The sequence below is a fragment of the Pinus tabuliformis genome, chromosome X (assembly GCF_031772625.1).
Source record: "Pinus tabuliformis cultivar Carrire ecotype Pingquan chromosome X, CPIR1, whole genome shotgun sequence".
Classification (NCBI taxonomy): domain Eukaryota; kingdom Viridiplantae; phylum Streptophyta; class Pinopsida; order Pinales; family Pinaceae; genus Pinus; species Pinus tabuliformis.
This window is the reverse complement of record NC_142308.1, coordinates 285010403-285026143: the sequence shown is the minus strand read 5'-3', so window position 1 is coordinate 285026143 and position 15741 is coordinate 285010403. Positions and strand designations below refer to the sequence as shown.

At 39.9% G+C, this 15741-nt stretch overlaps 1 protein-coding gene across 1 annotated transcript; it reads left to right on the top strand.

The window, feature by feature from the left end:
- The first annotated feature begins 4196 nt into the window (after positions 1–4196).
- LOC149139514 (uncharacterized) lies at positions 4197–4805 on the top strand. Its single transcript, XM_089450749.1, has one exon. It carries the CDS (start codon positions 4197–4199, stop codon positions 4803–4805), a length of 609 nt encoding a protein of 202 aa, XP_089306875.1.
- Positions 4806–15741: the final 10936 nt, after the last annotated feature.

Here is a 15741-nt window from a genome sequence, read left to right as displayed (position 1 = left end):
TATGGTGGTGGTGAACGATGGAAAAGAGCCTTAAGAAAGTGGTGGCTTTCTCTGGTAGACAGTGAATGCGGTTCTCCTCCAACAAATAGTGAAAATTTTCAACTCTTCAAACTTTCTATTTTGCCACTCGACTTACAAAAATTACATGTTCCAAATCAGCTCCATATATAGAAGATCATTCAACTCGTCCCAGGCCCCAAAATTATAAAAATATACAACAGTTAAACACAGGGAGATTCTCTAAGCTTCAGACTTCAACCCTTATTCATGCTGCATAAGTCCACGCAACAGACTACAAACTACTCTACTCCTCCCTAGGCCCTCATGTGAGGGAGCAGGCCTTGCGCCTGCTCTGATACCTAGCACCTCTTGAAAGAAATAAAATAAACCAAAACGCAGCTACTACTGCTAAATTAAACAAAGAAATCTCAAACAGAGAGAGGGGATCATTGACTCTTGCTGACTATCTATATTTATACTAAAATGTGAGTCGGTTATATTCATTAAAATATCAAATTTTCCAGACGGTGTTGCCTCTTCAATTTTTAATAAGTTAAGGCGATGTGCAGTGGGAGGAAATGTTGACTGTTCAACTCTCAACAAGCTAAGGTAGTGTCAACTGTCAAGCTAAGGTAATGTCAATTGTCCGGTGATGCCTAAAAATAGTGAAATAATTATCTCTAACATTAAGTAGGTTTGTTCATCTACACGATGGAGAAATTGTTGGTTCTATTTTTGAGATTGTGAATGTGGTGGGCCAGGTATCGTGTAGTTTCTCGGCACCGTGGCTATCCCCAGGTGACTGAGATGCATTTCCAGTTCCTTTCCACATACAATTTTTTCAGGGAAGGGTTTAAGCTTTCCATTTTTATGCTACCAGGCTTCCATGTTTCATTTAGTCACAACAACTCTCGCTGGTGGAGAAAGTCACGACATAAGACCTTTAGTTGATAATTTAAGAACGCATCCCCACTTGAAACAATAACTTAGTTTGGATAAAGTACCTTTCAAACTTTATTTCAGGAAATGGTATTGGTTCCAAGCTTGTTTAATTTAACAAATCAATTGCTACAACCACTTCCTCGACTGACTAAGTTTTCCTGTAATTTGGGTCGTATCTAATTTCTGTCTTAATCTCCATTTATACTTAAAATGTCGTGCGAGAGAGATTTTCACTGATGCCTGGTATTGTTGCAGCCTTTGGCAACCCTGGTTACGGACTTGGAGATTCCGGTCATGAAGCTTCTGCAGCTGAAGGATTACCCTAGTTCTTGCCATATTATTCTTTTTTAGTTTTAGGGGTTGGCTAAAAATCCCGTGATGGCCTTGGGTTGATTATTTTTTTTAATCCTCCATGCACATACGATCGAATTCAAATGTTATTCATATATTTTATTCAACTTGTACCAGTGTCAAATTCTCTTGTTGTTTAACTTTGAAATCACTTCCATTGTTTCTTGATCTGAGTAGTGTGTTTCCTTGTCTTCAAATTTCCACAGAGGTATATTCATGCCCCTCTTCATAGTTTCACCCTCGTAACTCTATTCATGTTTGAAGAATTGAACGAAAATTATTTCTTCCAAGTGGGTAATTCCCGATGCTTCTTTCGAAGGAGATTGCTTGCAGTTTCCTGGTACATAACCACTATGGAATTGAATTTGTTAATGTTTGGAGTTTCTATATCGCATGCTTCACTAGATTCCCCTTTGATGTAATTAACTGTAACTAATAGACATGGTACCGTTACTTCCACTGAATTTGTTATGGGCTTTATTATTTATGATGGGAGTAATGCCCAATGTCAGTGAATTGTAAATGGTTAATTATGTTTTGATGTGGATGATGAAGGATTTTCATTTCCCCTATTTTTTTTAAGAATATACTCAGCTTTAGAAAGAACCAGTAGTCTTATTGAATTTAGGTATGTTCATGTTAAAAGATTTTGGTCTTGGGTGGATGTAGTGTTTTTGTTAAGTATCCCAACATCAATTTTTTCTATGTTGACAATTTAATGGCTTATGGTGCGTATATTCGTTTGGATACCTATTAGCAATTTAAGGTTTTCATTGTAGTGATAGGATTATATTTAATGATCTGAAATCTTTGATTACCATTTCCTTTTTTATCTTCGGCGAAGTTTTTAAAGAGCTCTTTCTACCATTTTAATATTCCTACAGTAACCGCAATGAAGCAGGGTTTCTACTGCAATATGGATAATTTGTCCTTTCGACCATTTTTATATTCGACTTCTTTCTGCTGACCTACTGGTTTCACTTCCAAATTAGGCTACATCCCTTTGTCGATTCTTATTTAGCTTCAAACTCGGCTGCGACTACCAACTAACAAATCTTGTTTATGAATTATATGAATATCTGTAATCAACTTTGTCTTTATATCGGAGATTTGACATTACCCCAATTTCAGTGGATACTAAAAAGGTATTGATATTCCTAGGAGCTAAACTATTTAATACTACCTTATAATCCTTAATACCCTGAGCACGTGATCCCTTACACGATAGGTAAATTAATTCCCCTTAATTAATTTTACTCTGAGTCTTAAGATCACCCTAGTGGCTCTGCTCTGATAGGATTTATGATAAGGAACATTTATCCGACGCTGTAAGATTTCATGGATATATAGGCTCTACTTTATTTTCTTATATTCAAACCTCACAATTTTTCTCTAAATGAAATTCCCTATCATTAGTAATTAATTTAGAATTTATTGTCTCCCTACGACATGCACTACTTTCTGCATGCACAAAAAATAAGACAAAATTCTACTATATACGATTTTTTTTGTTACTCCCGACAATTAATATACTTAATACACCATACAAAATTAATTCAACAAAGAACATTAAATACTTCAGCAGAAAGCATCGAATGCATAACAAGTTTGAAAAAAGTCGCATAGCACATAATAAGATTGAATAAAAACATATGTGGAGTACTTGGAAGTTCACATCTACTCACCACCCAAGCTAGAACTGTTTTCTTTAATTCACCCTCGATCTGAGACCTCCTTGCCAAGAATCAATTCCTCATTCATCCTCTTTTCAAATATTAAATACTTTTCTTTCATAAGAAGTATTTTTTTTAGCGGCATCCCACTTCCATGGATATTCTTATGCCCTTGCCTACTATTTTCCCATAAAAGTTCTCCGTTCTTTCCTGCAATGCTTTTATGTTTTTTCCTAGCTTAGCATCTATCTCCACCTAAGAAACTTAATGGATATTTATCTCTCATCAATTAAGTTTGTCTAGAATTATTATCATGAAAGAGTTATGGATTCTCATTCACCCATGGGATTTTAGTTGGCAGGACTCTCATTTGTATGTGTTCTTGTTTCCAAGTACACCACTTATTATTTATTATTAATTATTCGTTTACATAATATTTTTCATCATTTTTCCACCATGCCACCGAATACAATTCCAACTTTCCAAATGGTCTTCTAGAAATGGAGGGATATTACATGATCCTCCCCTTTTATGAACAACGTCCTCGCTATTGGTCGTCTAGTTTATTTTTATTGAAGCGTTGTTGGCTAACTATTCTTCTTTTCATCACCCTATTCCGGTATATCTTTATGAGATATAACCACTCTCATTGCACCTCATCGTGGGAAACAACTCAATTCTAGAGCCGTATCTTCTTCCGGTCTCAAATACATAGGGTTCTACCATAAAGCGTCCCTTGACATTACCTGCAGCATTTTCTAATCAGTTAGATAAAAGATATTATGTTCCTACTTCTTGATTAATAATATATGAAAACATGAAAGATGAGAACGCCCCGCCCGCAAGCACTCTGTTAACCCTAACTGTTGCACTCCCCTGATCCTCCGAGCTCGCTCCGCCAGGCTCCTTCTGACTGCCTTCAATGGCTTCACCTGCAGGAGGGGTGGGATCCTCCCCCCTCCTTTTACTACTCCAGCCTCTGACACTGAACAGCATGCAATTCCTCTGACCCCTCCTGGTGGTTTCCTTGAAACAGATCAAGGACGACAAACGACGAACGGCAAAGCAATCCCATCAACACAAAGCGATGCGGCTGACAAAGAACAAGATGCGCAACAAAAAGCCTCTTCGTCACAGCCAAAGGCGACCTCGGCTACCTGCATTCCGAAGGCTGCAGAAAGAATCAAAGTCGATCTTCCAAGTCATCGCATTAACGGTGAGATCTAGTACATGCAGGATCATGCGCTAATAGTAAAGTTTCTTGGGTTTTGGCCCACTGAAAAGGCGCTGCAGGGATGGATAGCTTCAAAATGGAAGCCCAAAGGACAGGTTACCCTGCAGCTTGGACCGAAAGGCTTCTTCACAGCCATTTTCCATTATGTGGAAGACAAATCGCGCATATTTAAAGGAGGCCCATATTTCTTCAACTCTTCAGGACTTTATCTCACGGAATGGAAGCCAAGGTTCAATCTTGACAAAGAAGATTTCAGCTGGGCTCCAGTATGGATACGTATGTATTCCCTCCCAGTGGAATATTGGAAAGAAGATACACTAGCAAATATTGGCAACAAACTAGGGACCTTCATCAAAGTTGCAGAGGAAACAAAAACCCGCAAATATACCTCGTATGCCCGGATCTGTGTCCAGATGCACCTGGCCAAAGCTCTAGCCGACTCAGTAAGTCTCTTTCACGATGATTTTGAATGGACTCAACCTTTAGATTACGAGCATATCCCCTTTCGTTGTCGTAAATGCCATGAACATGGCCATCTCTTCAGAGATTGCCCTCTGAACTCACAATCTAAATCTTCAACCAATGAATCCAATAAAGACTCGTAATGATTCACTAAAGTTCCAAACCGCCGTAGGCATGCCAAGAAAAACCAGGCTGTCCCTGACAACTCCATCAAAACAGTTACCCAGAACAGATTCATCTCGCTTTCCTCTCCTGATCCTCAGGACAAACCAAGCTCGGAACCTCAAGAGAACACCTCCTTGCCCTCCTCCTCCCATTCTCCCTCTGCCCCCATGCAGTCCTCCATTCCAGTCACTTCTCGCCCTTCAACCAATCCCCTTTTGGATAATAAAATGGTTTCGGACCTCGGCCCTTTCCCCTCTACCCAGGGGAAATCTGTTCTAGATTTCAACCAGCAGCCCTCGGCCATGGATTTAGATGCAACTCTTGCTCTCAGTCTACAGGAAGTCACAGATGTGGAAGACCAGAGTTCCCCTATCATCATGGAGGAAGATCTGGAGCATGTCAGCCTAGATGGTCTAGATATCTTCAAACTTGAAACAGCTTGCAAACAGAAAGCATATAACTCAATACCCCCTTGGAAAATCAACAGGCATGAAGGAGTCTTAACTAAAGCGCAGCACAACAAAAGTCTTGGTATACAAGCAGGAAGCCCTTGGGACGAAAAAAAATTTCTCAAAGAAGCTAAGAAAAGGGGCGCAAGACAGACCTTCAAAGGACTATCATAGTAGGAGAAATACTTATGGAATCAGGGAGATTCCCTAAGTTGACAAAGTTCTATAAACCCAAACCCCATTGTCCATGAAGCTCATCTCCTGGAATGTGAGAGGACTTAATAGCCCCTCAAAACACCGTATGATAAAAAACCTGATTCAACAAGAAAAACTGTCAATAGTTTTTCTTCAAGAAACAAAAAGCAACAACACTGGTATAGAAAGAATTTGTAACAAAATCTGGGTAGGTAGCTGCTCAGTTTCAGTCGATTCATCTGGGGCTTCAGGGGGATTAGCCATTTTGTGGAATCTGCAGATCCTCACTCTATATGATTTTCATGCCACCCATCACCTCATCCAAGCATCATTCCATCTCATTGGTACCAACATCCATGGGCATCTCTCAAATGTGTATTTTCTGCAGACTCTTCAGCAAAAACTAGATCTTCTGGAAACTCTTACTATTCTCAATGAAAACAGGCGGTTCCCCCTCTGGATAGGTGGCGGCGACTTCAATATCATAAAATCAATGGAGGAGAAAAAAGGAGGCAGAATCAGGCTAGAATGTGACAGCAATGGCCTCAGAGAATTCATTCACAACAATCAACTCATGGATATTCCAACCTCCAATGGAGTCTTTACTTGGACCAATAAGCGCAAGGGCATACATCATATAGCCTCTAGGCTTGATAGGTTCCTCATTTCGGATAATGCAATACATCTGGGAGGGGACTTCCACGCTTCTATCATATCCCAAGGAGGATCCGATCATTGGCCTATAATGCTACAATTGTCTCGGCCAGGTACTCGCAGGAATAGACCTTTCCGATTTGAAGCCTTCTGGCTCAGAAATCCGAACTTCAAGACAGTGGTAAGTGAAGCATGGCAATATTTCATCCCGCCAGAGGGTGCCAAGATGTATCAATTCCAACAAAAATTGAAAAATTTAAAACAAATCCTCAAAGGCTGGAATCGAACACAATTTGGCAACATCCAGGAGAATCGCAAGAGGTTGGAACAGCAAATGAACGCACTTCAACAAACTCTCATCCTGGAAGGTAGGACAGAGGAGCAGACACATCAGGAAAAAATCCTCTGGAACCAAACAGAAGCTCACAGGCAACAAGAGGAAATTCTCTGGCGTCAAAAATCCAAAATTAGGTGGCTCAAGGAGGGGGAGAAGAATACCAAATTCTTCCACAAAATTGCCATCCAAAGGATGTATAATAACATTGCATTTATAAACAATCAACTAGGAACAAGATTAGAAGCACACGAAGATATGGAGAAGGAGTTCAAAGATTATTTTCAGGACATTTTCAGGGAGCCCATAGGTAACAGAGATCAGGCAATTAGAGCTATCACGCAGCACATTCCAAGAATCATAACGGAGGACCACAACAACAAACTACTCCAGCCCACTTCACTCAGGGAGGTTGAAGAAGCAATGGCCCAACTTAAAGATGGCAAGGCACCTGGGCCTGACGATTTCACGACCAATTTCTTCCATGAGTTTTGGGAGCTCATCAAGACAGAGGTATGGGAACTAGTAGAGGAATCAAGAATTACGCACTGGATTCTTCCTTCCCTCAACACAACTTTCTTAGCATTGGTACCTAAAGGTGAAGAACCAAATAAGCTTGATAAATACCAGCCAATAGCGCTATGCAGTGTCATCTATAAGCTCATCTCATAAGTAATAGCGAACAGGCTCAAACCTCTCCTTCCTCTACTCATCTCTCCAGAGCAGACGGGTTATGTAGAAGGGCGGCAGATCATGGATGGTATAATTCTATCGAATGAGGTTATTCACTCTCTAAAGCTTAAAAAAAAACCAGGTATGATTCTAAAGCTAGATTTCTCTAAAGCCTTTGATAAACTCAGTTGGAATTACATTCACAAGATGTTATTAGCGTTTGGTTTCAATTCAACATGGACTAGATGGATTATGAGTCTAATTTCCTCCCCTAGCATCTCTGTCTTGCCGAATGGTTCCCCCTCCCCGCCCTTCCGCCCCTCTCGTGGTATCAGGCAGGGGGATCCTCTTTCCCCATTCCTCTTTGTCCTTATGGCAGAAGGACTCAGCAGACTGCTCAAATCCGCTCTCTCCACTCAGGCTCTAAAAGGAATTTCCCTCCATGGACTTAATCCTCTTTCCCATCAATAGTTTGTAGACGACACAATGTTATTTGGTCATCCATCCTCTCAAGAGGCCTCTATTTTCAAATCCCTGCTCTCCCTCTTCTCTGACGCCTCTAGCACCTCTATTAACGCTTCTAAATCTCAGCTCTTCTTTTTCAATACTCCCCCTTCTACTCAAAGGAATATTGCTCGTATTCTGGGACTCACCATTGCCAAGCTTCCATCTAAATATCTAAGGGCTCCATTAGCTGCTTCCGCCATCAAGCATGCTTCTTGGAGGACTCTCCTAGACAAATTAGAATCAAGGCTTTCGTCTTGGACTTTCCGCTCTCTAAACATGGCTGGAAGACTTGTCTTAATCAAATCGGTTCTCCAGGCAATGCCTCCATCATGGCAGCACCAAAATGGGTCCTCAAAGCAATCCGCAACCTTCAGCGCAACTTCCTATGGGGCTCCTCAGGCCTGAACAGAAAATGGGCTCTTGTCAACTGGAAAGAAGTATGCAAAATCAAATCTAAAGGTGGCCTGGGCTTAAGAGATCCTCTCCAAAGTAACAACACAATGGGAGCTCGAATATGGTGGAACTGGATCTCCAAGCCACACTCACCATGGGCAAGACTCTAGCAAGCAAAATATGCCCCAGGTAGCCAATGTAATGATCTTATCAGAATTGGCACAACAACCCAGGGGTCACTAATATGGAATGCCGCAAAGCTCCACAGTTCTTTCATACAAGAGCATAGTTTTTGGGAAATTCACTCAGGCACAACGGCAAGGTTCTGGGAAGATTCATGGCAACAACTCCTGAAACTGGCAACGTTATTCCAAAAGCCACTATGGCAAACCCACATGCAGCAGGCGAACCTCACATTTGTTCATCAATTCTGGCAACAGCCCACGCACCATGACTTCCAAATCTGGAAACCCGCTAGCCTCTGGCAGATTGACTGGCAAGGAGAAACGCACACTGACATAGATCAAGAACTCAACTACAGAAGAATTCGACTCTCCAACCAGCAGGACAAACTAAGATGGGGACATAAGCCAAAAGGAACATTCACCACCAAAGAAGCACACCAATTGCACTACTCAGCTATCTAGAGAGACAAGGACCAAATCTTGGAACAAGTCTGGCAACCAGGAGTTTGGCCTAAAGTCTCCACTTTTTTATGGCTCTTAAGTAAAAGGCGCATACTCACTTGGGATAATTTGCAAAAGCGTGGATTCATTGGCCCATCAAGATGCCCAAACTGCAATCTCCACTCTGAAACAATCAGACACCTAATGGAAACATGTCCGCTAGCTACGCAACTTTGGGAGAGAATTGAAAAATGTAACAGGAGATCGGAAGCTTGGATGGAGGACGTTACAGAAACCATAAGGAAATGCACCAAGAACCCTTTTAAAAGCCAGCTTCTTAACTCTCTACGGAGTCTAAAACCAGGCTTTCTTTATTGGATTCTCTGGAAGGAAAGAAACTACAGAATCTTCAACAACACACACCGACTAATAGAAGCTATGTGGCTCCTCCTAAAACAAAATCTTCAAGAAACTCTAGCTATCAGAACCTGGTATGACACATATTTGCCAGAATCTACGCAGGAATGCATCATTCTGAAGGAATGGAATCTGGACCTCTCCTTTTTAGCAAATGTTACAGCTCATCCTCCAACAAGCACAGCATCTCCGCTATCCTGGTCCCCTCCTGCAATCAACTCTTACAAGCTGAATTTTGATGGGGCAGCCAAAGGTAATCCTGGGCCGACGGGATTTGGAGGAATCTTCAGAAGCCATACGGGAGCTATATTGCATATATATTATGGATCGATTGGCAAGGACACTAACAATGCAGCTGAGTTGGAAGGACTTTGGAAAGCGATCTGCATTGCAGAACAAAAGAACTTCTTCCCTCTAGAGGTTGAAGGAGACTCATCCATCCTAATAGCCGCAGCCAACAGAATACAAGCCGGTACTACAACAGTCAAAATAGCATCCAGCTGGAGATTGCTCAGTAGATTGGAATCACTGGAGGAAAAGCTAAGAAACCCCCAAAGCATAACCTTTCAGCATGTTAGAAGAACAGTGAATCAAGTTGCACATAGACTGGCCAACCAGTGTGCCACTCAGAAACTTCCCTACTTCTCTGGATCTCTTGAAATGGCAGCCAATGAACAACTCAAACAGGATTGCGCTTCTTTGGTGCAGAAAGATCTCTCTCTCCCGGATGCGGGTGTTCAATCAGCGTAAGGGTACGAAGGTGGTGCTTCAAATGGGCAGGTGTCACCAATGCGCGCCACGAGGAACCATGCAGATCAAGTGAGCTGGTCTCACGCAGGGTTATTAATGTGGTTCGTTTACTCCTCCATATACCTCCTGGTAAATTGTGCAATGGCGCTTCATAATGGCTGTGCTCCAATGACCTCCTCGCATTCCTCTATGGTTTCTTGGCATTCCTCGACGACCTCTTCGCATCCCTCTACTACCACTTCGCAGTCCTCTGAGGTGTTGTTGGTAGCTCAGGGGCATTCACTCTCTGTGCCCAAGTCTGTCTTCGTCTCAGGCTCGAGAGTGTTTCACAGGATTTTAGCTCCAGTTCAACGCACTCACGTGCTGGTTAGTTGCTCCCCTCCATGCATTTGTGCGCTGGTTAATCCATTGTATACTGCAATGCCGAGAGAGCATCCAAGAATGGGTAGAAGACACGGAGGCTCCCGTGGACGCGCCACCTCACAGATGTCCGTCCCCATCTCTCCCTCCTCCTCGGTCGAGTTGGCACCTGAGCAAAATCACCCTCAAGTTTCCCGAGCTGGAAGAGGCAGAGGTCACGGGCGTGGAAGGCTGGTTGAATGTGAGCATGTGGCGCATCCAACAGTCTGCTATCGTATCCCCTGCACTCTTGCCAATTCCACTTTCTTAGTCTCTGTTACTATTGAAAATTGTGCAAATCTCAGCGGCCAAGCAGCAGCTCATCAGGCAATTCCGCCAGAACAAGGGACAGCGCCTCCAATTGACACTCAACGCCCGGTCACGGGAAGTTCCTCCTTGGCGACTCAAGCCGCCCCTGATGGTCCAAGCGAGCCTGCTCCGGGAGTCCCAACCGGCTCGGTGGTCCTTCGCTCAGACTCAGAAGACTCTTTGCAATTTGGGTGCAGGGTAGTGGAGGAACCCTACACTACGGATGACGACTGATCTTGGATGGCACTCTGCTCTCGGCAGCCTAAGAAGTAGGCGCATTACTCTGTTTTGGAACTTGCAATTCTGCCTGTGTTAGGTCATAGTATGTGTCTATATTTCTCGGTGTCGACTGTATGGAACTATGTCTATTTGTCCATGTTCAGCGCTGCACAACAGTGCGATAGTTGTTTGTTTCAGCTTGTCTGTTTCGCAAGACTTAAAGTCTTAGGAGAAGATGTAACAGATGGAAGTCCACCATTTTTGGAAGGTGTTCAGTTGTGCTAATTGTCAATCTCATGGCAAGATTTTCAAGGCCATGGCCTTGCTGTAACATTTTATATCTTTTTTTATAATAATAGAAGTAGACAGATTGAGAAAAATAATAATATATGAAAACATTACAAACAAAATTGGAACCCAAAACCTTTCATCTCTTCCTAATACCAAGAGACCGTTGCTTTCTGTCTTCCATCCTTAGTAGCATCATTGTATTATTTCATTTCATGTGATCACTTACTCGGATGCACACATATTCTTGCATTTGTTTCTTTTTCTAGTGTAGTTGTTGTCTATCTGATGATTATAGGCTTTGTAATTTCCATCCGCACTCAACATACTTCCTCATGTATCTAATAATATCAACAATAATCAATCCATTATTACAATAGTTCTCGTAGCCTTATATGTTAACATAAATATTATTTTATTCTAAAATTCATTGTACAAAATTGTACATTGCTTTTTGCATTACTTCCATAAATATAACATTTCTCAAGGAAACTTGTCGCATAATACGAATACATTATCATTGGTGCAACTACTATGTCCACCTTTCATAATTTATCCTACTCACCTCAGCATAATGTGCTTCCCATTGTGTTACAATTTCAACCCTTTCAATTTATTTTTCTTTAAATTCCAACATTTGTGAAGTCATTTCCTTTTTAACATTTCTACTAATTCCGAGTTTCTAAGCTTTTATTAGAAACAGATGTGATTAGTAGTTTTTGTTTTGGTACTATTATATCCACTACACATAGTTCCCTGGCCTATATAGCTATAGAGCATCGTATTCATGAATAATTTTTCTTTTTGTACTTGGTGGCTATTGTCCCAAATGGTTTAATGTGACTCGTTCTTATAGGTTTTTCTATTTGTTTTCTTTTTTAAAAATTTTCCTTAAGTACCCTCCACAATCATATTACTATGGTGGTTCAAACATTTGAACTCAATCTATAAGAATTCCTTTTTACCTTCCTGAATCAAGGGAATCACCAATTTAGCTATTAGCTTCATTGTAGTGAGTTCCATTTCTTTTCAAAAATTTATGAATTATTTAGAACAATTTCACTCCCAACATCTTTGGCACTTAAATTATCAGGTTTCGATGCTTACGACTTGCATATGTTTATTGTATGTTAATAGTTATGAATCCTTATTTGATTCTAGTCTTGCAACCATTTCATAACAATTATTATTAGTTGTTTTCTTTTATTTTGTGATGTTTAATTCCATAAATATGACCTATTATGGAGTAGGTACTCTTTTACTTACATAAAAGTCATAGTGCCTACCAGACTATTTACATCAGGTCATTTATATTGTGGCACCATTACCTTTTTATCTCAATACCTTTATCATGTGTATTTTAGTGTAAGATAATTTACATCTACCTATTTTTGTCTCAAAGTAGACCTAGTCAAGATCAGTACAATTATTTTTTTAAATACTTCCATATCATTCCACTATACCAACTCCATACCCTTATGAAATTATAAGTTCACTACTAACCTAGATACTTAGAAGTATCGTGATACACATGGTCATCATGATTAACTATAAAAATTATTTACCTCAAATGCATCCATGAAGGAGTTTACTTTTACGTGGATATATGCTTCACATGCAATATGTTAATAACATTGTTTTATCTATTTGAAACCTCGTCATTATCTTGTACATACATTTTTACTTACTAGCATAGTGTGAGTTTGGAGATTTACTTCCATTTTTTTTTTACTCATTTTCCTATTTAAATAGTCTACTCCGGGGATTCTTCATCTACTCTCCTAGTTTATCCAGTAGTACTCTATGTGTAGCTAGAATCGGTCAGTTAGGGAGAGTATGTGGTTGTTAATCACAAGGGTAGTGTACTAGCCTTCCCTCTACCGACACTCTCTGTAATTGGTTACAAGTGTACCCTTACAGTTCATCACTTCTTAATCATTTTATTTGGTTCAATAACCTTTTCATCATTGAATTTTGTGCCACATTTTCAATAGTAAATTCTAATTTCACTACATTTTTATAACATTTTTCTTCAATTTAGGTTTTTTTTTTCCTACATGATTTGTGCTTTAGTTCATGTATTTACTTTGATATCGATCTAATATTTTCTGCATTAACTATGTACCATCTTCAAGTATCTTAATACTTGTGTAATTTCATGAGCACTATTTTTTCCAAAAATTTTAGAGTAATACTATTTCCTTTGGGTATATCACCCATCTTTACTAAATATTACACATGTAGTTTTGTCCACCTCATTCTAAGGTTTTTCTTAATCAGTCTATTTCCATGGATTTGATATTATGTTTACAGAACATAATCTTCCATAATCATTTTTTAGCCAAATTTTAAATCCCAATCATTGTTTATAGGCTAGTTTATGAGAAATTTCAGAAACACTTTCCTTTCTTTCCTCACTATGTTTAATACTCACTGTCTACTCACTATTGCCCAAATATATTTTAACAAAACATATTCGTTAGAGTTTTTTTTTCTTCCTTTTTTTTAGAACTTTCAGACTGATCAGGCGCTTAGTATTTAGCTCAAAAATCAAAATTCTTAGAATGGCTCGAAACCTGAATGATCGCGTCTGTCTAGGCAAAACGATCCTAATGCAACTTGTTTCACAGAAAACTGAGTTCATATGAGGAATTTATCGAGTTTTGTTCACAATGCTAAACGGCAGAACTTTAAAAAAAATGCACAGTCACTGCATAGTCAGCAATTTGTACTGCTGACATGACAGGTGACTATGCAGGGTCAAGTTTGGTAGACAGATCAATCAGAGCTTGGCAAGTGTTATATTGTTATTGGTTGATGAGAGGTCGTGATGTAGCATATTGTGATTGGTTTAGAGGTAGGCCAATGAGGAGGGGGCAAGTGGCAAACCCGAAGGCCTCCACGTGTCCCTCCCCAAAGGACCTGGCTCGACACAGTTCATCAAAATTTTATGGAGGCGTCAGTGTTCGACCCCGTGACCAACGCTACATAATCCACAATGCTTAATCGTCTCCACTACACATTGGTTCTTAACTATATAGTGCATCATCTATATTTAAACTTGAATGTTTTTGGAGTGGGTGGTTAGGAGGGCCAGACCGCAAGCCAACCCTCCCCATGTGAATGTGCCAACAATTAACACCAAACAATTTAACACTTTGGCAGCTCCAACACAAACCATGACTCCAGCAGTTAATGCCATGTGAGCGCTCTAATTCTTCGGTGATTACGGCTAGGTGGAGGTAAGTCAGTTCCAGCAGACAACACGACCCAACATACTGTGACATATAATGCAAGGCATGTGTCCACCCAGAACCGTTAGCCCAAACAGTTAGTGGTAAAATCCTTTAAAACTAGATTAATGCTAATTAAGTGCAGTTAACTATTAATTAACCTAAGTTTTATTTAATTAAACGTCAATTTAATTATGCGGTTCTTTTATTGGAACCACCAATTTTGGCCTTTTCTCCAAGTTTAGCGACCTTAACTAGATTTCTTCCAAATTTAGAGGAGGACTTTTATGGAAAAATAGTTTGAGCCATAACTAGAGCATTTTTTGACCAAATTAAGCTCAGGAAAAGGTATTTCTGGCTAATTTTGACATTATGAACACATTGGAATAGGTATTAGGAGTATTAGAGCTTTGTAAACAACATTTTTTTCTATTTTTAGTTAATACAAAGGCCCAAGCCACGGAAGGTTGACCAAGGAGATGTAGCCTAGGAGGGGTGAACTCCTTCATCAAAACATTGTGTTAAGTGTTCAATTGATGGGTTGTTGTACTTTTTGTTATTGTTGTTTAGCATTGTTATTTTATGCTATTTTTTTCACGAATGTCACATTAAAACTTTACCAAATTTACCTGTATACATTCACAAACAACTATGCACAAGAAGAAATGGATAAGCATTTATTTATAAATCTATAATTGAAATTAGCACATAAAAATTAAAATTCAATAACAAATCAATTTTATATCAGAGCAAAGGTTTATCTTCTTGATTTCTTGAGTTTTGTGTAAGTAGGGTTTTAATGATTGCAAAATTGTGATGCTTACAAGTTTAAAGTTGCAGAAAGGAGAAGGGAAAATGTTAGTTGCAACTCCTAAGGTGCTTCCGAGAAGAAGGAGAGCCACAAGGCCATAGTCTCCACCACCCAAAGTTCCAATTCCAGCTGCACTTGAAATACCTCAAGTTTTTCCTTCAATTGAGATTGAAGAGTTACAAGCAGTACCAAAAATTGAGCTTGAATCCACAGTCACCATGTCGGGAGCAAGAGAGGCTGAAGGTATTTCAGAAGAGGAAGCATTTAAGAAATATTTCTATGACTTGACTGATATGGTTAAAGTCCTCTATGAAGAGAGGAACACTAGAATGGCTAGAGAGAGTTTTAGCATGCACATGGAGAAGGAAGCTCAAGAGACAAAAAAATGATAAGAAGGACTGAAAGGGTAATGGAGGAAAGCCGCCTCCATCTCCACCATCTTCATCATCTTCCTTGTCATATTCATCATCCTCAACATCGCGAACATCTTCCACTTCCACCACCAAAACTGTCCATACTCATTCCCATACCCAAAAGGAAAAACTCCCTTGCCGAAATTGGACATTAAGTTTCAACTTCCCATGTACAATGGTGAAGTTAATGCAAAAAAGTTAGACAATTGGATTCGAAAACTGGAGGTATACTGCAAAATTTAGAA

Excerpts from the sequence above, each read along its gene's own strand:
- LOC149139514 (XM_089450749.1), top strand. The coding sequence starts at position 4,197 with ATGCAGGATCATGCGCTAATAGTAAAGTTTCTTGGGTTTTGGCCCACT.